Below are 27,141 nucleotides of genomic sequence, written 5' to 3' on the forward strand. Positions count from 1 at the left end.
AGGATCATCATATGTAGTGGATGCCTTGGGAAAACATCCTGTTACAAGGAGACTAGGAACAGAGTTCCCAACATTTGGGATGAGCAGGGAATGAAGACTGTTTCTTATGTCTTGGGTGAAAAACAAGCAGACCAACCTCTAAACAAAAATAAAGACATTCATGTTGAGCAAAGCATGGAAGGATCTATTAAGACTAATAGGAAGACTGCATTGGGTTGTAGGCATATGTAAAGATATCATCTTCTTATTACTACAGGTATGATCCAAGACAATGACAGCTTGAATGGCTCCTACTTGGATCCCAACTACCAGTCTATAAAATGGCAGCCACATCAACAGAACAAGTGGGCAACTCTGTATGATGTCAACTACAAGGAGCTGTGAGTGGAGATAATATCATAATAGCTCAGAATAACACAATGCACGTTTTACCCCAAAAGCAATCGGAAGGTGGTTTATATGCCCATCTCTGTACTTTTGCCAAACTGCACCTTTTAAAATTGCTCCACTGTACAAACAGAATTTACTACTGCTACTACTATTAGTGGTAAAAATAGCAATCATACATTGTTTATTGCATCTGGATTTGAAACTAATGATTTCTGCTAATGCTTTAAGTTAAAGTACTAATTGAGTTAAGTTAAAAGCAAGTTGACAAAGGGAATTGCCAGTGTCACATTGACACTATGGAGGAATTTCTTGATCCAATAGAAAAAAAATCTATACTTACTAATTTTATATCTCAAAATTAAAACTTCCTCATGCATGAGTACCCTTGTTCCTGTATTGGTGGGCCCATGACCCTTTTGATGGGTGAACAAAGAAATTCATTACTCTTCCTTGCAATAAATGCTCTTATGTAAAAGGAGGTGACAAGTGAAGTTCTCTCACTAGCACCTGGTGAACAGCTCTCAATATTTGATCTTTCAAAAGTTTGGGATTTCGGCTTCCATGTTCCCTGTCCACTGGAAATTAGGCTGAAATTTCTAGGAGTTGAAGCCCAAAACATCTGGAAGACTACACTTGAGAACCATGGTATTAAGGGGTTTGTGACATCCTTTTCCCCAGCTGGGCAAAGCAGTGATAGTGAGGAGGAATTCTTTACAGGCCAAGAAAAGTACTTCCATGGTAGAAGATGCTCAAGAAGATGTGAGTGAAGTTCCCTCACGTAGTTAAAAGAGGAAATCCCTTGTACTGTTTATCCATAACACAAATAAATAACTTTTCCATTAACCTTCAGAAAGATCCCAATTGAGAAATTAGCAGATATTTAGACTGAGGACAAGTGAATCTGCTGTCCTCTAGATATGGTTGAATTACATCTTTGATTGTAATTCATCCAGGCTGGTGGGAACTTGAATCCAACAGCATTTGGAAGGCCACAAAGGGTTCCAGTGGCAAATGTCAGGAGGGAAAATGAATGCTAAGGCTTGTAACGAGTGGCAGGGATAGGGATAATGAAAGACATAGATTGCTAGACTTTGCAGCATGGTGAAAGGTAAACGAAGAGGAAAGGAGGGAGGAGTTTCGGCATATTATTCGTTCCAGTATTTGTCAGCCACACAGCAGGGACTTCTCTTGGACAAAAAGTGGTGGGATAATATTTTGGAAGCTAAATGTTTATTTCAGCTTATACAGAAGGAACCTGGAGAGCTGGGTTGGTGGGAAAGTATTAAGAAGTTGGGGACATGGTTTACTGGGAAAGATGAGGAGGTCAGATGAGGTTCCTGGTTTGGAGAAAGCTGCACTGAGACAGGAGAGGGCTGCAGGACCGCATAAGATGAGAGGCAGAGGCTGAGAGGGGCAAGTGAACACTATTTACAGGCTGAGAGAGAAATCTGCAAGGAAAAAGTGCTGCAAATCCTCCCCACATTCCAGAAAGGTGATAGAGAGCTGGCAAGCATCCGGACAGATTCCAGGAATGGCCTCGTCTTGAGAACACTCTCCGCCCCTTCACTTCTATGAAGCTTGTATCTTCATTCAGGCTCCATTTGGGGAGACACGGAAAGGCCCTTGTTGTCTGTCATACAAAATAAAATGAGATTATTATCTGGCTTCATGGGAGTGATGTGGAGAGAAAGGGCTAGTGATCTACACTGAAGCCAGCTGTGGTATCAGAGGGAGTCTGCTCTTGCATGGGCTACGATGCCTACGCAGAGCTCTCTGTCCAGGACTTCCTTCTCAAGGCCTTGCAGAGCATGATTCATCCGAGTTCCTTCACAGCATATAATTGGAGTATTTTACTTAATACACTAACCAGAGGCTGTATCTATAAGAGGGACCCTAGTAATTGATTCCTCCATATTATTTCTTGAAATAAAAATACTATCACACAAATAATTGCTATTTATGACCCAGATAATGTAACTGAAAATAAATGGAATTGATTTTAATGGAAATTTTAAATGATAATAATCACACAGGTATAGTACATTTTTCTTGCCAGTCCTTCCTTTTTTCTGTACAACTTTTAGGTTGACTTCCAATTTCTAGACTAGGTGTCTTAGAATAGGAAGGAAACAGTAGGAAGAACTTCCTGATGGTAAGAGCTGTTCAGCAGTGGAATATGATGCCTCAGAGTGAGGTGGAGTCTCTTTCTCTGGAGATTTTTAAAGAAATGCTGAATATATTGTCGAAGGCTTTCATGGCCAGAATCACTGGGTTGTTGTAGGTTTTTTCGAGCTAAATGGCCATGTTCTAGAGGCATTCTCTCCTGACATTTTGCCTGCATCATTGCAAGCAACCTCAGAGTTAGTGAGGTCTGTTGGAACTAGGAAAAATGAGTTTATATATCTGTGGAATGACCAGAGTTCTTTGCCCCACCCTGGTCATTCCACAGATATATAAACCCAATTTTCCTAGTTCCAACAGACCTCACTAGCTCTGAGGATGCTCGCCATAGGTGCAGGTGAAATGTCAGGAGGGAATGCCTCTAGAACATGGCCATATAGCCTGAAAAAACCTACAACAACCCAAATGCTGAATTGTTGTCTGTTGGGAGTGCTACAATTGTACATCCCTTCATGGCAGGACGTTGGACTGGATGGCCTTTAGGGCCTCTTTCAACTCTGATCCTATGTGTCCTCATAGAACAAAAAGAAAAAAGAGAGCATAAGCTCTTTTATCCCTTGCTCTTTTCTTATTGAAGAAATGCTTTGCTGCTGCTTAAAACTGGTTTAGTAGCCTAGTGCCTGTCTGCATCTGTATACAACTTGGGTTTGATGAGTTCTTTCTTTATTTTTCTCTATATTTCTAAGGTATTATACTTTCAAATTTTATTATGTATTTGATATATAATATTTATTATGTGTTTGGTCTAGCATAATAAGCAATAATATTTGATTCTAAGCATTCCATTGCTTCTCTTTCTTTTCTACCCCCCCCCCCCCCCCGCCTTAATATGCCTGTTCTCTAGAAGCATTGTAGTAGAATGTTAACATCTTGATGTTGACCAGTCATAGAGATCCTAGCTCATTGCCTTGCCCTATCACAACTTGGAAATAATAAAAGAAAGGTAGAACCAAGGGGAATCATATATTCTAAGAAAGACATGGTCTCCAACTTTTTGACTGAATATTAAGAGCATATTAGCTCACAATCCCGACAGGGAACTCTGACGTGGGCTGGTCCATGAGGTCACGAAGAGTCGGAGACGACTGAACGAATGAACAACAAAGCTCACAATCTCTGAGGATGCCTGCCATAGATGTGGGAGAAACGTTGGGAGAGAATACTTCTGGAACATGGCCATACAGCCCGGAAAACTCACAGCAACCCATTAACAGCATATTTATGTTTTGTTCGGCACCTGTCAAAATTTGCTAAGTGTGGAGTTGTTGTCTGTAGTTAGATCTAAGGCAGGTTTTGGACTGAAATGAGAAGAGGAAAAAGTAGAAGAGCAGTATTAGTAATGTTGCCACTGTCTTCTGTAATTCCCTGCTGCTGAGGGGCAATGAATGATATGAGGAAAATGTGATCTAATATAGTTTGTATGATGACATCATGTCCTGTATTATGCCTAGTTAGGCAGCAAGAGAAGGAGAGGACAGAACAGGGGCAGTGATGTCCCTGTTCTTGGCAGGGGGTTGGACTGGATGGCCCACGAGGTCTCTTCCAACTCTGTGATTCTATGCCCCTGTTCTGTCTAAGTCAACTATGTCTTTGTTCAAGTACAAGCAACTTACAGTATTTATTTAAAACATTTCTATTTCGCCCTTCTCACCCCGAAGGGGACTCAGGGCAGAGCGCAGCATATACACGGCAAACATTCAATGCTGGGACACAAATTCACATACAATACATAAACATTAAAAAACATTTATCAAAATATTAAAATACACTATTTAAAACCGTCCTAGTCATCCACGTCAAATCTAATTAGCCTGGTCATCTTTCCTATTGCCACTTTATTGCCCTGTCCCAAAAGTAGAGTCTCGCTTATTCAACGTTTGCTCATCCAATGTTCTGTATTATCCAACACAGGGGTCCTCGAACTTTTTAAACAGAGGGCCAGGTCACAGTCTGTCAAACTGTTGGAGGGCCGGATTATAATTTGAAAAAAAATGAATTAATTCCTATGCACACTGCACATATCTTATTTGTATTGCAAAAAACACTTAAAATAATACAATAATTAAAATGAAGAACAATTTTAACAAATATAAACTTATAAGTGTTTCAATGGAAAGTGTGGGCCTGCTTTTGGCTGATGAGAAAGGATTGTTGTTGTTGTTGTTGTGTGCTTTCAAGTCAATCCAGACTTAGGTTGACCCTGAGCGAGGGCCAGGTAAATGACCTTGGACGGCCGCATCCGGCCCCCGGGCCTTAGTTTGAGGACCCCTGATCCAACATATCTGTCTCCTGCCCGGATCCACAACTGTTTCAATACATTGCGATGTTTTCGTGCTAAATTAATACATATGGTGTTTAATAGGCTTTTCCTTAATACCTCTTTATTATCCAACATTTTCACTTATCCGACATTCTGTCGGCCCGTTTATGTTGGATAAGCGAGACTCTACATTACCTATTTTTATGTATATGTATTCTATGTACAAATAGTATTCTATGTGCAAATAGATATCTGGTATGGATACTGTTACTGGAATGAAGTGCTGTGGATATTTTGGAAGTTCTTATGATTTTACAGTGAGTGACTTTAAAAATTCCTAATTAGTTTTGAAAGCAGCTGTTTCCGAGGATGGATTTGTGAGCATGTTTCAGACATAAATGAAATGTATTTGATTATATCCACTGGTCACAGTGAAGTGAAATTGTATTAATCAGCACTTTCATACTGGTTACTCATTTGACCATTAAAAAAGTGTTTCTCCCTAAAATGTTTTACACTTGCAATCCACAATTTACTGTATCCTCCAGATGATAGCTGAAATGATAGCAGGCTCAGTTTTAAAAATGCAATCCTTCACTACAATTTCTTTGTCCCACACTAGAATAATATTTCCCAGAATTCATATTGGAAACCATTTTAAGGTCAATTATCAATTTTTGAGGGACAACAATTTCCAAGACAACCCCCCCCCCCCTTTACACATTGGTGTACCACTGTAATGGTATTATATAGATTGTTAATCTCACACACTCTTATGGAAGGGTTGGGTACAAACTGAATTGTTTTTACAAGGAGGTAGAATTTGCCTTGGAACGGAATTTCATCCAGAATCTAAACTTTTTAAAATGATACAATATATTTATAAACGTAGACATTTCCTGTGTCCCTTAAAGGAACTTGGGCATATAATGCTATCTTTGAGGGATGAGAACATGGTTCATTGAATTGTTGAGGATCACTGATTTGTTGGCTTTGTCTCCTGTCCAATTTGCTACTGTTATACTCCCTTGCTTTTTCGATTTTCCAGTGGTGCTGATCTCATTTCTTCCCTGCCTACTTTTCATAGTCCCTTCAGTATTCCACCAATTCATTCCTTTTGTCTTTTATATCACCCAATTGATTCTGAGGGCATTTTCACTGTAATCGAAATGTGGGCAAAGGGCGGGCTGCGTATGGCCCCAAAGTGTGGTCCTTGAAGTTCTCAGTGCTCCTGAAAATTAGAATGATTTTTTTTCTTCTGAATTCCTCAAAGTGGTGCAAAACACAATAGAAAGGGTCTTAACCCTTTCCCTACTTGCTAATTTCCATCTTTAAACAGAAGTTGCATAGTTTGACTAGAGCTGTATTTGAAAGGACAATTACCCATCTTGAATTCCTCATTCAGGGATGGGTAAAGAGGAAAATGATAGGGAAGAGGCATACCTTATCCCTTTCTCCATTTCTTGTATGTTCAGAATGATTTGTCTTTCATTTGTTAAAAAAAGAGCTTTCCCTCTTCTGCTCATACACGTATTCCATTTGTAATCGATGGTTTGTTGTCAAAAGCTTTCATGACTGGAATCACTGGGTTGCTGTAAGTTTTTCAGGCTGTATGGCCATATTCCAGAAGCTTTCTCCTGGTGTTTCTCCTGCATCTATGGCAGGCAACCTCTGAGGTTGCCTGCCATAGATTCATGCAAAATGTCAGGATATAATGCTTCTGGAACATGGCCATACAGCCTGAAAAACTTACAGCAACCCAATCAATGGTTTGCTGTCCCTTGAATTCAAACCAACTATTTTAACTTTGTCTGCAGATGAAGACCTGTCAACAAATTTACCTATTGGCTGTTCCAAGCATAATACCTACCTCTTTCATAATGGAACCTAGAGATCAATGTGGTACTAGGTTCAGTCCAATACTTTTTCAGATTGGAACATTCTTGGTGAAACATTTCAGTCTCCTGGTTTATTTTTCTAAAGTGGAATTTCGGTTTGCATTTGAAACAGTTGGTTGTGCAATATCCTCTTTCGCAGTCAGAAAAGCTCTGTTGAGAGCTATGATGAGCTGAGGGCCTGAATCATTTGTTTTCCTCTGGGTGAAGGCATTCCCATGTCTCTTAGCAGAGAGGGAGGGGGGTGCCCACTTCTGTTTCTAGGCACACATTTGGCAGCTATTATGCTGAGTGAACATTAAACAGAAGTTATTTGAGATGTTCCTTTTTCCTTTGACTTCCTTTGCTCTTTGCAGTTAGTTACTTTGTCTCATGTATTTTCTGATGTGTGGCTGTGGTACAGAATCCATAGCCACTTAGGTAAGCCTGAAAAAAGCTGATGTGAGGTGACTTAAGGCTGAAAAAGAAGGGTGTATTCTGCTTTCTGGGCGATAAGAGTAAAAAGAATGGGTTTTTCAGATAGTGTTCAACAGCAGAGCTCTGTAAGGAGGAAGGGACAAGAAAATGAATCACCAAAATGTGAAGAAATGGGATGAGAGGGGGAGAGAAATTCCTCTCATACTTTTTGGCGAAGGTAGCTTGCTCTGTGACCACCATCTGGTTTTTGTTCAGGGCACATCTCTGGCAGTTCAGGGTCCCCCAGTTGCTGTGAGGGAGAGTTAAGCAGCCTTTTTTACAGATCTCGCCAGGATCACTCAATCTGAGGGTGCTGACAGTGCATAGAATTTATCCAGTGGTTGCTGGCATATCTTAAGGAGGATCATCAACAGACGTGGGAACAGCCAATTGACTTTTCAAGACCAAAACAAGACATTAAAATAGAGCATTGCTCTATATTATGAAATTAATGACTATGGTAGATTTTCTTCATCTATCCCACTTTGATTTTGTGGTTGAACAGTCACCAAACCATCATCTTTCCTGTTCTCCACCATCCTTTGTTCTTTCTCAGTGGGCCTTATCACACTAGAGAAAAAATCCACTTAAAATCCAGTTTCTGCCTCCTGCAGAATTCTGGGGTTTGTAGTTTAGGAAGGAACCTTTAACAGCTCCACTAAACTACAAACCCCAGACTTCTGCAGGAGGTCTGGTGTCATGGAGTGAATTATCATGTCAAACCAGTCTGAAAAAGAATTTGCTTCATACAATCATAGAGTTGGAAGACACCTTGTGGGCCAGCCAGTCTCTGTTTAAAAGCCTCCAAAGAAGAAAACTCCACCACACTCTGGGGCAGAGAGTTCCACTGCTGAACAGCTATCACAATTTGAAGTTCTCCCAAATGTGAAGGATGGCAGTATAATATGCTGTTGAGAAATATACTATATATCAAAGTTCTAATCTGAAACCAAAATGTTATGCTTGAGCCCTGGTTGTAGCCATGGGATGAATTAAAAAGCCTCCAAAGAAGGAGCCTTGGCCATTAAAGATGTAGTGTGTGCTGGTATCTTTAATGGCCAAGGCTTTAAGAAAATATAAAGGAAAGAAGATTCCACCTGAACACGAAGAACTTCCTAACTGTGAGAGTTGTTCATCAGTGGAACTCTCTGCCCTGGAGTGTGGTGGAGGCTCCTTCTTTGGAGCACACATACCAGCACACACTACATTTCTGAATACCTAATTTTAAAGTGAAGATACAACAGAACCATCAAAACCCATTGCAAGAAAAGGCGTAGTGGACTGCAAAACATTAGTGGCAGTCACAAACATGAGTTATAGGTCGTTGAAAGCTTTTTATATTTGCCTATATTAAGAAGTGACCCAGGATGGAAGCAATCAACTTGCAAATTTGAAAAAAGAACAAAGTCTGCTGAAATGTAGATTTCATAAACAGATATGCAAGATATAATTCTACCAGCACCATGGGATTTGTCAGTATTTAACTTAGTTTTTACAACATTATTTTACTTGAACTATAGCTCTTTGGGTTGCTGTTTCTATGTGCGTGTCAGTCCGTGAGGCAATCTCTTTCAGAGAGACCTTCCCCACCTCGCAGTCCAGGCATCTCAGGAGCCAAGAGTTGGGGAAGGGGGAGAAACATTAGGGAAAGCCACATATTTCCATTGTTTCCATGACAACTAGTCCATTAAGGAGACAGAGATTAAACCTCCCCAGCTGCTACATAGGTCCCCCACCATTCTGAGCTGCAGCGGCTGCTTTGTATCCTGAGTACATAGACTTTGGATGTGCTAGTATCAGGAAAGTGATGAGGGAGAATTGGTTGTAAATTGTAAGAAGTGAATCTGCTCTCGAAACAAAATTATGGCAGTTGTGTGAATATAGCTTCATATGTGTGTCTGCAACAGTCCTGGATTTCATATGGAAATGGTTTATGTGATTAATTCCCTCCACCCACCCACCCTCCCCAATGTCCATCTGAAGTGAGAGGCTGTGCAGTCCCAGGGCTTACCAGAAGATAAACCTGATCACTTAATTGAATGGATGCCCTGTGTCAGTGCAATTAGTGGACAGCATACTAGGAAAACAACCCCAAATATTTCAAAATATTGTGGATGGTTTCACATCACGTCTGATTGTATGTTTGTTTTTGGTACTATCACTAAATGATAAATAGCCAATCTGTCACGGTTCTCATCTCACTTCATTCTCCACCATCTTTCCTTAATCCCAGGGTTGCCAGGTGAGTCGCCTTGAAGCTATAGGATCCTGTACCTTTAATGGTTGTGCAAAAGAGGGAATTTCAGCAGATAGAACTTTTCTGACAAGTGCTAACCTCAGAAATTCAATTTTGTACAGTTACAGAAGTTACAGGAGCCCTGTCCTGTTATCACTTGTCAATCCTACATCAATCCCAGGTGTAAAGTCTGAAATCCCCCTTTCCTATCACATCTATGCTAGTGGGGTGGACAGAGTATAGGGTGGGCCATGAAGATCCATATTTGCATCCTCATTCAGTCATGCAAGTCACTGGTTGCTTTTGGCTACATGGAGATAAATCAGCACCAAAGTACTGAGATATGGATGAGGTTGATGGATCTGGACATAGCTGCAAGTGGGAAGACAAGTGGAAATCTTCATTTAACTCTAGGTTCCATTATAACCGAACCAGGAAACATTGGCTCTCAATCAAGTCAAAGATATAGAGGCAGTTGAATTCTATACGGCATGAATAGTGACTTCCCTGGATTGTTTCCCCATGCACATGGAAAGAGAAGTTTGTTCACAACTTGGCTTATAGATTGGATCATCTAAATACAAGCCTTTTTTTGAAAACTATTCTTACCAAACTTGATTATTGTAAGGATAACTTTAGAGGGCATCACAATCCTCTGGGCTTTTTGAAAAATGTCAAAACACAAACAAATTTACAATATATTCAAAAAATTACATGATTGCTCCCTGCATTTATGCAGGTGATTCCTTTTCCTTATCCCCCCCCCCTCTCTTTGCACTGGTGCTTGTCTTATCTCAGAAGAGGACAGCTTGGGATGGTGTTTACTTCCCAGAGTGATCACCAGTGATGCCTTATGTCCAGCTGATGAATTGTGTAAAACAAAATCAATTGTTAGCCTTCTAATGCAGTTTCCAAAAGAATGTTGAAGGCAGAAGTAGCTTGTGCAATTTGTGATTATGGGTGCAAGCATTCATATGTAAATGACATTGTTGACACATCCTGTACACATTTTCATGTGCTCCCAGTGTCCCTATTTGTCCTTTTGCCCAGTGAATGTTGTCTTGTCTTGTTTTCCTTTGGTGATAGACCAATGCCCACATACCGGGTAGATGCAGATAAAGGCTTCAACTTCTCTGTGGGTGATGATGCTTTTGTGTGCCAAAAGAAGAATCATTTCCAGGTCACTGTCTACATTGGCATGATTGGAGACCCTAAGTATGTCAAGACTCCCGAAGGCCTGAAGCCATTGGAATGCTTCTACCTGAAACTTCATGGCGTGAAGGTAAGTTTGAATATTGGGAAATTTCAATAGTTTCAAAAGAGAAAGAGGAGCACAATCTGCTGGGAAGTGATATAAATACTGGTAATGGTGTCTGGCATAACTGTGAATATCTTGGTTAGGAACCATGTATGCAATTATATTGACTGTCTATAAAATGTATGCTTTTATGAACATCAGTGTGTCTGTAGTCCATTAGTCCACTTCTTTCTACTACATTAGCTATGGGTTAAACCTGGCAGTTCAGTGACATCAATATTTAGAAATTTCCCCTCATTTTTAAATGAAACAGCACCAAATGCCACCAGCAATTTTGAGACACACACCGTTTTTCTGCCAGTTGTTTGCCAGCCGTCACAATATATAATTCAAGGAAGTTTACAATCAAGTCCTTAACAATAAAACACACAATAGCAAAGTTAAAATAAATAAACAAGTAGCAAAGTGAAATATTAATAACTAACTTCATATTCAGCAACTGTCCAATGGGCACAGCTGTGTCTGAATTTCAGCAAAGGGTTTCTTTCTTTCTGAAAAAGAATAGTGTTGATTGTGTGGTTATTTTCTCATCTCCGTGTTTACTCACAATTATGAACATCATATAAGAAGAGCCATCTGGATCAAACTGGAGGGCTTATCTAAACTATGATGAAACTGATGCTGCATCTGAAATGATGGTCCTCATTTTTTCATTTTTGAAATTTTGGAGGACCATCATCCTCGGACTATGAGGGATTGCCTAAGTAAAGTAAGTAACCATCCGAAATCCACAAGGAGGACATGAATCCAATACCATCCTCCCACATTCATATTCCTTAGCAACTGCTATTAAACGTGTACTTTTTCTGATATGGAGGAACTACATAGCCATAATAATCAGTACTATTTATAGCCTGATCAGGCTTGAATGTGTGTAAGCCACCTTCAGACTAGGAGCCCCCACTGGTGCAGTGGGTTGGTTAAACCCTTGTGCCAGCAGGATTGATGACCGGCAGATCAGCAGTTTGAATCCGGGGAGAGCGGGTTGAGCTCCCTCTGTCAGATCCAGCTCCCCATGCGGGGACATGAGAGAAGCTTCTCACAAGGATGGTAAACATCAAAACATCCAAGTGTCCCCTGGGCACCATCCTTGCAGACAGCCAATTCTCCCACATCAGAAGCAACTTGCAGTTTCTCAAGTCGCTCCTGACACACACACACACACACTTAAAACCCTTCAAACTCATCTACATTTGCTACATCTTCTTGCAGTTTAATTATGTATTCTGTGACATTTATCTGTGAATCTAATCTAAATCTTCTACCATTTAATGTCACTGCATGATCCCCAGAAAAAAAGTCTCTCCTTCCAAAAATATTGTAACCCTTTTTCATGAAGTTTCCTGCAACTCTTTAATAATTTTGGCAGCCCTTTTCTGTACTGTTTCCAATCCTACAGTATTTCTTTGTTGAAATGCTGTGACCACAGCTGTACATGATAGTAAAATAAAATTCTGATCATGGTCTTTAAAGTAAATTTGTGTATGTTTTTTTTCCAGCTGGAGGCCTTGAATCAGTCTATCAACATAGAACAGTCACAGTCTGATCGCAGCAAACGGCCCTTTAATCCTGTCATGTAAGTACTGTGCAGGCATCAGGGAGAAGCAGGATTGTTCAGGCCATTGGGGTTAGAACAAAAGTCATCATATTATTAATGCTTCCCCCATTCTGCTTCATCTTCATAACTTGTCTTATGACAACCGCCTCCGGGCTGAGAAGGGCAGTATACAAATACGGTTAATTAATTAATTAATTAATTGATAAGGAACCTTTTAGTGTAACTCTTCTTACCTAACTTGGTTCTGTTTCCTTTTCCTTCTCATAAGTCAGAGCTTCATCTTGGGAGGTGCAGATGCACACTTAATTTTCCCTTTTTCCCTTTTCAGGGTCAATTTACCTTCAGAGCAGGTTACAAAGGTCACTGTGGGGCGACTTCACTTCAGTGAGACCACAGCAAACAACATGAGGAAGAAAGGCAAGCCTAATCCTGATCAGAGGTGAGCACTCACAGATGCTGCTCTTTCCCTCTCTTTTGTGACTCAGGTTGGCATGTGATGATTTGTGTTCTCATTCAGTGGGGATAATACTTGTTGATGTGTGCCTTCAAGTCGTTTTTGACTTATGGCAATGCTAAGGCAAACCTGTTATGGGGTTTCCTTGGCATGATTTATTCAGAGGGTTTACCTTTGCTATCCTCTAAGGCTGAAAAAGCATCACTTGCCCAAGAACACCCAGTAGGTTTTCAAAGAGGAATGAAATTTAAACCCTTGTCAAATCACTACACCATGCTGTCTCTATGCACCGGGATTATGGCAGAGCTGGCTGAGTGTCAGCTGCATTAAGATCACTGTGACCAAAAGGTTATGAGTTCGAAGCTAGCCCGGGTTGGAGTGGGCGTCCAACCAATTGTGTAGCCTATTGTTGACCTTTGCAACCTGAAAGCCAGTTGCATCTGTCAAGTAGGAAAATTAGGTACCACCTTGAAGGTACCATAATTTATGAGGCCATTAAAAAGACTCCAGCAAAGCACTCCAGCAAAAAAGCATGCGGGGAATGTGGAAGTACTTCATCAGTGTCGCAGATGGACGATGAAAGCGACAGCTCCCCTGGTGGCCAGAAAAGTTAAATAGCCTCTGTGTATGTCTGTATATGTTGTATATCAAAATTGGCATTGAATGTTTGCCATATATGTGTACACTGTAATCTGAGTCCCCTGCGGGGTGAGAAGGGCAGAATATAAATGCTGCAAATAAAATAAATAAATAAATATGCTTTTAGTTTATATTCTGCTTATCTGAAGCAAATGTAATTGTATGGGTCTCTGCTTCTTGGCCATAAAATCTAAAAAACAGACTGAACTATCAAGATTTTGTCTTAAGTTCAATAGCATTTGGATCTGCTTTTAAATAACATTACTAGGTTGCAATGTCACTCGTGTTGTATTTTGGAATGGTCATATGACTGGTCAAATAAATAAATTGATTGAGGCTGCAATCTGGGCTGAAAAATGCGGTATAGAAATAAAGCAAATAAATAAATAAATAATATGCTGTGTTTTAAATTTTGCATTCAAGAAGGCAGTGACTAGATCTTTGGCTCTGATGGGGGTTCATCAGAGTGTTTTTGTAGGAAATTGTGGGGTGTGCTGTATCTACAGCTCAGAAAATCACTAATGCTGCATGTTGAAACATACTTGGAGAATATATTGTTCTGCCTTATGGCCCCATACAGACTTTCTGTGAATGAGGAGAGTATATTTAAAGTACCAGATTTAATTGCATTTTGGAGTTTTGTGATCTAGTGATGGACATTTTTAGTTATATTTATCATTCGACAGAATTATAATAAAAAAGAACAGATTTCTTATTCATTAGTAATGTGTGTGTGTGTGTTTGAGAGCAGAATAGAAAGCTTGTTCTCATTTGCTCTTCAACCCATTGTCCTATTTTCAGGTACTTCATGCTGGTTGTGGCCTTGCAAGCTCATGCCCAGAACCAGAACTACACTCTGGCAGCTCACATCTCTGAGCGCATCATTGTTAGAGTAAGTCCCTCTTTTCTCTCTTTGTCTTATAGACCATGCTTTTCCTTACTTTTAAGTACCTACCTACAGCTCTAGACTTGGCTTGTCCTGGGTTCTGTTTCAAAACAGTCCCTGATTTTCCCATCAACTTTCACTGACTTTTTCACTGTTCCCATCCATAGCCCTTATACCCTACAACTGTCTTGCTTTCTGTGCTTTCACTCTTTCCTATCCAGAAAGATGTTTCTGCAAGCACCAAGCATATTTCATGGCTTACTAAATACTAATAGAGCATACATGGGTTTCTACAAAGGCTGAATCTTGATTAAAGTGCCCGGAGCCAAAATGAGGACCCAATCCATTGCCTAGGGGACATGATTTAGCTTGCAGTTGCGGCATGCAGCCCTTTTCCTCCATCTCAGGCTATAGGGAGATGTGTATGTCAAATGTTCATCAGCAAGGTGCTGATGTTAAACCAATCCACAGCATTGCACTTGTGCAGACACATTCTTTAAGGTCCTTGGGAAATGAATGCTGGGAACAAACGAAGGGAACCTAGAATAAATCTGTGATTCCACCAAGAAGACTGTGGTGTGTTCCTATTCTACCCTGCTTGTGTAAGGGCTGTTTTGCACACAGAGAGGCTTCAGTTCAGCTACTTGACTTCTTAGCAGACTTCGGGATAGATCAGACCCTTGGGCCCTGGAGACCCTAAACTTGGGGAAGGGCATGGGAAGAGGTCACTTTTAGCTCTTTCACAGCCAGAGATTCTAGCAGATAAAGAGGACACTAGGCTGTGACTTTATGGTTGGCTATCTCCGCCCTGCTGCCTTTTTAAGTGCTGTGTCCATTTCCTCCAGCAAAGGGCCGGTTCGGGGGTAAAACACAAACAGAGGGCGGACGGGGACCCCGGAGTCTGCAAACAAGTAAGTAGCATGTTGAACTACGCAGTCTCCGGGGTGGAGGTGAGGAGGGGGGATCTGTTGTAGAATAAGGGAACAGGGCAAAGGTTAGTTGTCCCTAGTTCTGTCAGTGAGGTTCACAAAATGTCTGCATTAGTGTAAATCAATGGTTTGGTTGCACATCTGGTGCAGGGCTGATTTGTATAACCCACAAGTGATGTTGATGGGAATGCCAACTATAGAATATCATCTGATATATATCTGCCTTGTCAACCACTATTTTACACACGAATTTTGGTTGGTGGACCTTGAAGTTCTACTGATAAATTGGATCCTACACAACTATTCACATCTGGGTTTTAAAAGGGCCCTGAAAGATGCAAAAAAAAAAAAAACTCAACAAAACCCACAACTCTGATTGTTTAAAACATATAATTGGAATTGTATCCATTTTATACTTTTGCAAACCAAATGCATTTGAAAAGAACTAGTTATTTTGCTAATTGAGGAGACAGGCATATAGTGTGTAGGATACTGATTCTGGTGTCCAGAAGTCTTTTAAAAAGCTCTCTGTGGCAAAGGTGGCTGACATGTTTTCATTCCCATGTGAGATCGAAATCTATGTAATACATGTTCTATACAAGTGCACAAAAGAAAAATATTTTGTTCCTTTGCTTTTGTGTAACTCTGCCCTAACCACAGAGGCTTAACCCTGTGACACCACATGATTGTGGCTCATTAAGAATTTGTTTTCTGTATATTTTCATGCAGAGATTATTATTAGATAGGAAGATATAATGGGTAGGTTACACAGTGCTATAGAACTAGGGTAGCAAAATCATAGTCCTGGGACCAGCTGCGCAGAATCTTTCTCTTTCCTGTTGCTCTGCTCTGCTTATCTCTACTATTTTCCATGTTCTGATTTCATCCAAGTGGCCATGTTATCTTGTTTATCTATTATCCCAAGACCTCAAAGAACAGCATATAGAGAAATATGGGCAAGTTAAACTGAACCCTAAGTTTAGCCAACAATGTGATGCAGCAGCAAAAAAAGCCAATGGGATTTTGGCCTACATCAATAGGAGTCTAGTGTCTAGATCTAGGGAAGTCATGCTACCCCTCTATTCTGCCTTGGTTAGACCACATCTGGAATACTGTGTCCAGTTCTGGGCACCACAATTGAAGAGAGATGTTGACAAGCTGGAATGTGTCCAGAGGAGGGCGACTAAAATGATCAATGGTCTGGAGAACAAGCCCTATGAGGGGCGGCTTAAAGAGCTGGCCATGTTTAGCCTGAATAAGAGAAGCCTGAGAGGAGACATGATAGCCATGTATAAATATGTGAGAGAAAGTCATAGAGAAAGGGAGCAAGCTTGTTTTCTGCTGCACTGGAGACTAGGATGGGAACAATGGCTTCAAACTACAAGAAAGGAGATTCCACCTGAACATGAGGAAAATTTCCTGACTGTGAGAGCTGTTTAGCAGTGGAACTCTCTGCCCCAGAGTGTAGTGGAGGCTCCTTCTTTGGAGGCTTTTAAACAGAGGCTGGATGGCCATCTGTTGAGGCTGCTTTGAATGCAGTTTTCCTGCTTCTTGGCAGGGGGTTGGACATAATTCTATGATTCTTGGAATTAATTTTACTATGAGGGTACAGGCCAAGTGAAGAAATGGAGAAGAGCATGATTATTTAAATAAGGGAAATACATGGGAGGGGGGCTTGTTGTGCCCAGGTCTTTGTGATATCTTAGCTTACTATTATCTTGGGAACTGCACCTAAGTCTTCCTTAACAGTCCTCTGCGGGTTTATTTTGTAAGGGGGTTTATTGAACTCACATCTGCACTGAAATGGGAAATACAACATAACACAAGGGAGGGAAGGGCTGGGAAAGCATGTCTATTTCACTGGAATTCTAGATGCAAGCTGATCCCTTGTCCTTAGTTGGAAAGCTGATTCAGACAGCTTTTCCCATATCATAAACAGCTTAGTGTCAGAACAAAAGTGTAGTTCAAATGCAGAGCTGGTTTTGACAGAGGTTGTATCATCAGCTCCTAACATGGGCAGAGAACAGTATGTTCTTATCCATGTGAGTAATCAAAAACAGGGATTCCCATAATACTATGTAATCCAACTCTGTAACTTGCTACATAAACATATAGCGAAGGTAACTAAATCCACCCGTAGCTGTCTAATATGCTGTTTACTTGCAAAGACATTCACTAGGCTAGTAAAGGTACTCGAGTCAGTTTTAACTACTCTGATATATTGGATCCACTGGCTTGATGTTACTCAGTGGACAATATTTTTTAAAATTATGCAGCTTAATCAACATCTATGTGAACCACCACCACCACCCATGCTCCTTCTGGAGTAGGAGGTAGCTCCACCTTGCATTTAATCTTATCTTTCCTTCTCAGATCTTAGTTTCTCTTTACAATGATTGTTTCCTATGGACTTCCTTCTCTTTCTTTTGCAGGCCTCTAATCCAGGTCAGTTTGAGAGTGACAGCGATGTTCTTTGGCAGCGTGCTCAGCTCCCTGACACTGTCTTTCACCACGGCCGAGTTGGCATCAACACTGACCGCCCTGATGAAGCCTTGGTTGTCCACGGCAATGTGAAAGTCATGGGATCTCTTATGCATCCATCGGACGTCCGAGTAAAGGATGACATCCAGGAGGTAAGAGCTCAGCACTGCAGGAGTTCCACTTTGGAAATTCAAACAACAGCACTCCAGTTTCATAGAATAATAGTTGGACTAGATGGGCCATCTAGTCCAACCCCCTGCCATACAGGAAGTTTATCTCTGTAAACTGAACTATTTCATGAAAATGGTGGATTTTCTTTGGATATAGTTACTACTTCTTACTAGCCAAACTGAGAATACCATGTTAGAAACAGACCAATCTCTCTGATAAACACAGTATAGTCCATGGAGTAGCAGATGTCCTGCTTACAGATTTCAGAAGCTCAAAATTCAGAGAAATCACAAGCAATATTAAAGAAGGCTATCTGATCTGAAATTGGGTTGCTGTGTGTCTGTATGACCATGTTCCAGAAGCATTCTCTCCTGATGTTTCTTCCACATCTGTGGCAGGCATCCTCAGAGATTGTGAGGTCTGTTGGAAACTAGACAAGTGGGGTTTATATATCTGTGGAATGTCCAGGGTGGGAGAAAGAACTCTTGTCTGTTGGAGGCAAGTGTGATTTGAAATTAACAATTCCTTCTGTAGTTCTTGAACCAAATTCCATATAAAGATTGAGAAAAAAGCAGGACCCCCCCCCCCCTTCCAAGACAAAGAAGCAAGACAGAAAGAAGTGAAAGACAATGTAGCTACATCAGCAAGGAATTTTCATGAATAATGTATAAATTGATGATTAAGGATAAATGAGTACATGGTAAGAAGAATATAGAACATGTGGCAGAAGGAAGGCCCACTCATGAATCAAACAGTACAGAATATAATGCAGGGGATTAAGAAAATTAAAATGGAGAAGTATAAAGAATTTGAAAGAAAGATTATACTAAAATGGTACAGGACCCTGGTCCAATTATCATACATGACAAAGGGATTAAGACCAATGTGTTGCCATTGTGGGGGGGGGGGGGGGAGAGAGAGAGAGAGAGAGAGAGAGAGATGGTATTCACACATATTGTGGGAATGCCCAAAGGTAATTCCCTTCTGAGAAAAGAAAAATATTGAGAAAATATTTAAAGTTCCATTACAGGTAAATTTAGATATGCTATTAATGAGAGTAATGGGTGACACCAGAATCAAAGCAAGAGAACAAGAATTTTTCAGAAGTATGATTCAGGCAGGATAAGCGGTCATTGCATGAGGGTGGAAAGACAAAAAAAATGGATAATGGAAAATTAAAATAACCATATGATCAATTTCAAATTATAACAAGCATAACGAAGGATGATATTCAAGAAAATAAACTAAATGACATGTGTAGAATGGGTTTAAAAAGGGGAAGTCAAAATAAGCATCTTATAGAAATTAGGAAAATTGTGTGCATGGTTAAAGATAATAGTATAGAATAAATATATGGTGAGGGGAGATGGGCAACACGGGTGGCTTTAATATTAAAAAGTAGTTAAATGTTAATTTATTTTTAAAGGGTGTATATAAGAAGACCTAATGTCAACAGCCTGTTGAATTAAAGTGGAATATGTACCATACAATATATGTGTAACTGTTAAGACTGTTACGTATAACACAATAAAAAACTTTTTTAAAAAACAAGACATTTCCATGAAGACAGCCATGAAATCCAGTTAAGAAGAGAAGGGCACAAAAAGCTGATGGATTAGACCAAATGTCTTTATGTTGAGATGCTACTTTATTTATTCAGTTGTTTAAATTATACCTCGCCATTTTCCAAGCATGGGTCTCTAGGCATGAATTAATACAGGATATGACTAGAAGGCTAATGCTGGAAGGTTAAACAACAGTTAAATAAATAAGCATGTTTTGACATCAGTAGTAACAAATCTTGCAAGAAAACTCAGTGGTAGGCCTGGGGTCACCATACATCAAAGACACTTTGAAGGCACACAACAATAAAGTTTTGAACACTGTAAAATAATCTAAAACTATTACAGTCACAGTAGAAGAACAGTGCACACATATCCCATGAAAAGGTATTACTCCTGTTATAGATATTCTGTTATAAATGCCTATTCAAATACAAGTGCTGTCTTATCTGCCAGCAGAAGGAGAACAGAGTGGGGAGAGTCGCCCAGGAGCAACCACCCAGCATGCCTTTGATGGTTGTGGGGAAAAGAAAGCCCTCCCCAAGGATCTTAAGACTCAGTAGGCTCATATTGGGAGACTTTCAGAAATGGATACTCCTATTGCCTCCATGTGTCTTGGATTTAGGGCATGAAAGCAGGGATGGGAAAAGTTGCTTTTTGGACCGCACCCTCAATCTCTCAAACAGTCTGGCCACTTGCTCTCATGCTCTCTTGAACTGGGAGATTCTGAAAGTTGTAGTCTAAATAGTAACTTCCCCAACTTTTCTTGCAAGCAGCAGTCTTCCACAGTTGCTTGCCCTGGCTTCTGGTGGCAAGATGGTTGGTTTTATTCAAAGCCTTTAATTTTTGGATCATGTTTCATGATGTGGTTCATAATGGGTCAGACTGTTTCCTCTTCTCCTGACATTTCCAAGATGTCTGCCTTTCTCAAAATGAAAATAAATTGGGACTAAGGCTGGAGCTTGGTAACGAGATTCCATATATTGTGCCCACAAAGAATAAAATGGGCATGCCTTTTGATTTTTAAGAGATGTCAGCCCACATAGAAAGAAAAGGTCAAAACCATCCTATTTCATAATTAGATACATTGCCATGAACCACTTAGTTTTTTGTTTTAAATACCGGGCTCTATTTTGGATAGCATCTCCTACCTGTAGGCTAAACTTTAGGACTTGTAAGCCATTTGGAGTCCAGTGTAAGAAGAAAGGCGGGATATATATTACATTACTAATAATACATATATTTAATAATAATAAACTTGGCAATCAGCAGTTATGTAAATTCCATAAGTTCTACTGTAGTCATGATCCACAATTAGATTTAAACACAAAGGCTTACTTATGCAGGATTTTTGGCTGGCAAAAGTAGGATTTGCCAAGTGAAAGCATTCCAAAATTTTCTGGGGGGCTTCAGGGCACACACAGAAGGTCATTCAGCTACTATCTCGATATAGCTGTAGTTTTAAAGAAGTAACTGTGCTGTTCCTTAAGACAAGACCAGCATATAAGTTAGACCATGTCTAGTCACTTGTTCTCGGTCGCAGATGGAATCACTCTTCTTTTTTATGGTTTCAGGTGGACACCACAGAGCAGCTGAAGAGGATATCCAAGATGCGATTGGTGCACTATAATTACAAGCCAGAGTTTGCTGCCACTGTGGGCCTGGAGAACACTTTTGAAACAGGTATGCTCGCCTTGTCCTTCCTTGTTAGTCTGCACTTTAACCCTGATTAGTTGAGTTCAGTATATGTGTGACCAAACAGACTTTATGTTCTCCTGTCCTTTTGTGCTACACCACTTAAACATTTTGCTTTTGCTCATGTGACAGAAAATCAAGTTAATCAGCCTTCATTCAGGGAGGATGTGCTATTATATATGAGATGTCTTTGCTGCAGGTATACTACTAGGTTTTGTCAGGTGTCTCTTTGTATAAGGATGTCCTTTATTTAAGGGTTGGAAAGCTCATCCATTATCTGATTGGCATGTGTTCCTTATTCTTATAGGTTTCCCTATTTGAAGGTTGGAAAGTTTTTCCCTTTGAACAAAATGCAATATTTTGGGGCATGGGCCCATTTAAAACTGAAATATGTGGATCATGTAATCATGTTTACAACATAGATTACAAGAGTTAAATTATGGCTTTCATTCATCTTGAGGCTTAGCATGAAACTTTCTGATAAAGAAACGATGTTTTGATGCACAAAATTCATTTTTCTGGAAAGCTTTCCCATTGTCTGTCCTTGAATTCAAAAAGTAAAAAATAATAAGTTTCACACTCCAAAGAGCTGCTGAAAGGAGCAGTATCTAAAATATGATGGTTGGTTTGCAAAACTTAGTTGTGGATCATCCTAGAGAGTACCTAGTTAAATATGTTGTGGACCTCAAAGAAAGCAGTGATATTTTGTGTGTAGTGTATGTTGTCATTTCTGTGCAGGTGAAGTAAAAAAGATCTATTTGATAGTACATGGAAACTATGTAGATATTAACTTCATGTGTAAAAAATAAGGGGGAATTCAAATGACCAAGAAAGATTGTGGATGGACAATTAGAAAATATATTATAATAATTACCATATATACAGTGGATGAATTGGAATAAGTAGAAGTCATAGAACTGACAGAGCTGTATTTTCATAATGATATATGAAGGATGTTGGGCAGTGGGGGGCATGTGTACATCTGGGAATAGATAGTGTAACAAGGCAATTATAACATGTTAATAAAGTTTAAAAAATTGAACAAAATTCTGTGCAGGTGTCATTGCTCAGGAGGTGAGAGAGATTCTTCCAGAAGCAGTGAAAGATTCTGGAGATATGGTTTTTAGCAGTGGGAAGACCATAGAGAATTTCCTAGTGGTGAATAAGGTGAGTGGAATATAAAGAAGAAGCAAGATACAAATGTACTGGAAGAAGGTTGGTCAGAATGGGTGTTTGGGGAAAAATATCAATTCCTTCTCAGTGTAAGTCATGAGTTGGAAATTGCTCAACAGTGAAATTCCCATCTGAGAAAGGCGTCATAGGCATTTCCTCATTGGGGGATGTGCCAAGGACAGATTGAAGTGGATGGAAACATATACCATTATTACCTATTTATAGATATATGCTTCTTCTTTAGTGTGGTGCAGGCACCTTCTTTGAAGGCTTTTAAACAGAGGCAGGATGGCCATCTGTCAGGAATGCTTTAAATGTGATTTTCCTGCTTCTTGGCAGGGAGTTGGACTGGATAGCCCACGAGGTCTCTTCCAACTCTTTGATTCTATGATATTATCCCCATCCACCCCACCCCCCACCCCCGGGGTGGGACAATATTCAAAACACTCTCTAATAGATGCTATGTGCATCTATTTAAAAATATCCCTTTACTATAGATTTCAAATTACAACTCCATTCTAAATGTGTGGTGAACCATAGTGCAACCAACATTTTTCGAGCATGCAAAGCATAGTTTTACTGTATTCACATATGTTCAGAGTTTAAATATACTCTCAAAAATGTTAAGGTATTTAAAAGTGCCAGGAACTGAAGTTATTGGATGACTTCTTATCTCTGTTTTACACTGGTTGTCTCCTGCACTGAACAAAGAGATCCACAGCTACTGTATCTAGTCAGTAGCCAGAGATAAGAATATGGTTTTTTCAAATCTGGAGTGAAAAGGATCAGGGCCTGCCAAGAAAGCATGTGAGGTAAAAAAAATATTACAAACATTTAGACTTTCACCACCTTTCTAAAGAATGTGCTTCTGTACCTTTCTGTTTTAAGGCCAGTTTCTGGTACGTTTGTGCCATTATATATCCCTTCAGCTTGGTTTTGCTATTATTGTTTTTGCTTGTTGAAGAAATCTCTGCAAGAGCTCCTACATGGAAAGATCAAGTTTTCTTTTTGATGAAACTAGAAATCTCTCTGACATGAAAGTCCATACAAGATCATGTTTTTCACAATAAAATTAAAGAATCAATAAGGGCACCGAGAATGAGTTTGAGCACATCAAATATGTGAGGACAAACTTCTGTTTTTTCTAATGACAGGAGCGTATTTTTATGGAAAACGTTGGGGCGGTGAAGGAACTTTGCAAACTGACGGACAACCTGGAAAACCGGATTGATGAGCTGGAGCGCTGGAGTCACAAGCTGGCCAAGCTCAAACGACTGGACAGTATGAAATCAACTGTAAGCTCTGGAGCATTCAGGTATTATAGAGATTTTTTTTTCAAAAAAACAGACTCACACATAGATTTTAACACTATTATTGTCTTCATGGAGTCATTACTTTGGATGGACGAGCAAGTGAGCTGTTGGAAGATTTAGCTGTCTCGCACAGTTAAGCTGCAGTCCTGTATACGCTTAACTAGGAATAAACTACCCTGAAGACAGTGGAACATATTACCAGGATTGCATTAATAGAAGAGAAAACCTAACTTCGTTAGATTTTAACCTGCCTTTCTGGTAAAAATAATCATTAGAATAATAATAATAAAACAAAAATTTCTCTAGAAAACAACATTGAAATCATCACCATAATCACAATAATTTAAAGGAGCTGTGAGTAGTCCCACATGTTTATTAAATTGTAATGACTCCCCCCCCCAGCCCCCAAAAGGGAAGCGTAAACTACTTTCCATCCTTCCATTCAATTTATGACGATAGCCCAATTACAGTCTTTTATGAAGTGTTGCTGCATTTTAGGCATTTGAACACAGAAGTGGAACAGATGTGTCACGTATTACAGCAGGGTTATGATCAAGGAGAACATACTTCTGCCACTCTAAGAATCAGATCTTTAGACAGATCGTTTATCTCAGTTCCCTGAAGAAGCATCTTGGTATAAATCTGCATCTTCACATCCCCATTTAAAATGTACAAAGAAGACTAGCAAAAGCAAAATTGATAAATGGCAATAATCCAAAATTAACTTCACACACCTGAGATTGATTTAGAGTACTATTAATTACAAAAATTTAGGCTAATGAACACTGTGCAGCCTCACCAGCGCACAGCAGCCAGGGGAGAAAAAAATATCTCCAGCTAACCTAGAACATGGATCATTGTCTATCTCTGTAAGCTAATTTTCATACATTGATTTTCTTCCTCAGCCTTTCTCCCTGCAGCTCTTTCCTCATTTTTCATCTTTTGGCACAAACAGACATTTTCCCATTAACTAATATAATATCATCTAAAGATTTTAGCCAAAACTCAATACTGAAAACATACTTTACAACATTCCGTATATAAGGGAGGTGGTATAAACACCATTGCATTCAGGTGGTGGCTATTGTTCTTTATTTCACTCCAGAGGTTTTCCTGCAAAGAGACAAGTGGTGACACTGATTACTCTAAACGGGAGTTTCTCAAAGTGTGCTCCTCCAGTTGTTTTGGATGTCAGTTCCCACAATTCCTAACAGCTGGTAAGATAGCTGGGATTTCTGGGATCTGAAGTCCAAAATGCCCGGAGGAGCACAGTTTTAGAAACACTGCTCTAGACAAGCTGTCATCAATTTGGTGTGCTCCACATGTGTTTAACTATAGCCCTTTTCACCCTTAGCATGACCACTTAGTTGAGGAAGGTGAAAGTTGTGGTTCCACACACCTGGAAGGCACCAGGCTGGAAAAGCTTGTTATGTGTAACTTTCACTTATGGCCATGGTCCTCCCTTTCCCTCTCCAAACGGGCAGCTATTTTTTGTACCTATTGAGCAAAACTTGGAGAAGTAACTTGTAAAACTTGTATCTATCAGGATACTCCAAATAGTATGGCCTCAGAACTAGCTTTTCCAAGCACTTCTGTGCACCACTTTTTATTTGACTGAAAGTCCTTTTATGCTCCATAATTATAGTACTACGATTCCATTTTAACTGTCATGACAGCATCATATTTTCAGGAGATTTGCAGTCTAGGGAGAGGCATTTTGACTTTGTAGCCAGAGACTTCTAGTGCCATTAAACACAAGAAGTCCAAGAATCCCTTAGGATACCTCTGTGGCATTTAGTTGAATCATAGGGCTATAAATTTCTATTGTGAAAGGGGGCTATGACTAGAACTGAGAAGCAAAAATGAAATGAACTGAAAGATCATATGAGTGCTGGTCTGGATTCAGTCTTACTTTCCATTTCCTACAGTCAAGCAGGAAGTCAGTTCAGCCGTGCTGGAAGCATGCCACACAAGAAAAGACCCCCAAAAATGGCCAGCAAGGTAAGACATGTGTAAGATGGGTATGAATTATAGTTGTGTGATTGACCATGGATATTTTTTAAATAGCCCTGGCACGTGCTCATGAGATTGCATTATTTATTCTACATGCTGTGTTTCAGATCGCAGAACAGATTTCCTGTTATGTTATTCATTAGAGGTTGATCGAAGATAAATTGTGACCGACTGCTAGATTCTAATAGTTTAGCAATTGTTAACACCTGGAATAAAGCTCATCTACACAAATGTGGATGCTGAAGTAACAAAAACTTGAAAGGAAACCAGAAGCAGATCTGTCCATGTGAGAACTAAAAGTTGAGTTCTAATATGGAAAACAGATTTCTGGACTGGGCATGCAGTCACAGATTTCCTTTCTGTTGATCACAAATTTGTTGCCTCCTGAACTGCTAGTGTTCTTATTTTGGTTCTGGTTATAGCAGAAACCAAAGTAGATAATCTAAGCTTACAGTCTGCTGCCCCATGCTGTACCCAATGGAGATGTGCAAGTGAAAGCAAAGAATACCATTACATGTTGGAAATGCTCTAACAACTAGACAGAATGTCATTGATAAATATAGTTATTAGGCCTGGGTAACAACTAGGGCTGGGCGGTTTCGTTTCGTTAATTCGTAATTCGTTAATAATTCGTTAATTTTTTCAATTACAAAACGATAACGAACCATTCTGGAGCAATTATTAAAAAAACGAATTTTCAAAAACGTTTTGTAAATGCTTCGTATTTCGATATTGTATTCGTTTCGTTATTGTTTTGAGGTCGTTTCGTTATTATTTCCGCATGTCTGGGCCAGTTTTATGGTTTAATTAGTGAAAAAAAATTATAATATCACACCAACAGTCAACAACAGAGGGAGAGGGAAGCTTCAGAAGGTTTTGGAGGTTTTTTAGCGTATTTCGCGGTCGCGCCCGCCATTAACGAATCGATTCGTTATTGTTTCGGAAATCGATTCGTTAATTTTTTTACCATTTACGAAATTTCGTAAATATCGAACTTTTTAAAAGGAAAAATTTGTAATTATTTTAAATATCGAAACAAAAAAAACCCCCAAATACAAATCAATTTTAGAAACAAATTTTTCCGTTGTTACCCAGGCCTAGTAACAACGCAAAAATTTGTTTCTAAAATCGATTTGTATTTGGGGTTTTTTTTTGTTTCAATATTTAAAATAATTACAAAATTTTCCCTTAAAAAAGTTCGGTATTTACGAAATTTCGTTAATATTTACAAAACATTTTGTAAAGATGGCGCCCTTTTTTTTCAATATTTTTTCAATATTTTTTTAATTTAATTATTAATTTAGTAGAATAGGGAGGAGAAATTATTATTAAGGAGGGAAGGCAGGCACTCACTCTGGCGGGCCCTCAAGCGCTGCCGCTGAGTCGGGCCCGGCTCCTCCGAAGCTAAGGTTTCAGTGCGGAATTGGGAGAAGGGGCTTCCCAAAGGCCATCTAGTCCTGCCCTCTGCTATGGTCTCAATGCGAAATTGGGAGAAGGGCTCCCCAAAGGCCATCTAGCCCAGCCCTCCGCT

At 39.7% G+C, this 27,141-nt stretch overlaps 1 protein-coding gene across 6 annotated transcripts in view; it reads left to right on the forward strand.

Moving 5' to 3' along the window:
• Positions 1–27,141, forward strand: part of MYRF (myelin regulatory factor) — a 113,288-nt gene that overhangs the window by 64,192 nt on the left and 21,955 nt on the right. For 4 of the 6 annotated variants that reach the window (XM_060770690.2, XM_060770717.2, XM_060770697.2 and 1 more), the window contains 11 exons: positions 257–380; positions 10,505–10,700; positions 12,236–12,312; positions 12,623–12,733; positions 14,189–14,279; positions 15,119–15,184; positions 17,635–17,835; positions 20,991–21,099; positions 22,169–22,278; positions 23,439–23,599; positions 25,526–25,598. In XM_060770690.2, coding sequence (XP_060626673.2) covers positions 257–380; positions 10,505–10,700; positions 12,236–12,312; positions 12,623–12,733; positions 14,189–14,279; positions 15,119–15,184; positions 17,635–17,835; positions 20,991–21,099; positions 22,169–22,278; positions 23,439–23,599; positions 25,526–25,598 — 1,319 coding nt within the window. The remainder of the gene's footprint in view (positions 1–256; positions 381–10,504; positions 10,701–12,235; positions 12,313–12,622; positions 12,734–14,188; positions 14,280–15,118; positions 15,185–17,634; positions 17,836–20,990; positions 21,100–22,168; positions 22,279–23,438; positions 23,600–25,525; positions 25,599–27,141) is intronic. The other 2 variants (XM_060770708.2, XM_060770725.2) reach the window with 1 other exon arrangement.

The sequence above is a fragment of the Anolis sagrei genome, chromosome 1, assembly GCF_037176765.1.
Source record: "Anolis sagrei isolate rAnoSag1 chromosome 1, rAnoSag1.mat, whole genome shotgun sequence".
Lineage (NCBI taxonomy): Eukaryota > Metazoa > Chordata > Lepidosauria > Squamata > Dactyloidae > Anolis > Anolis sagrei.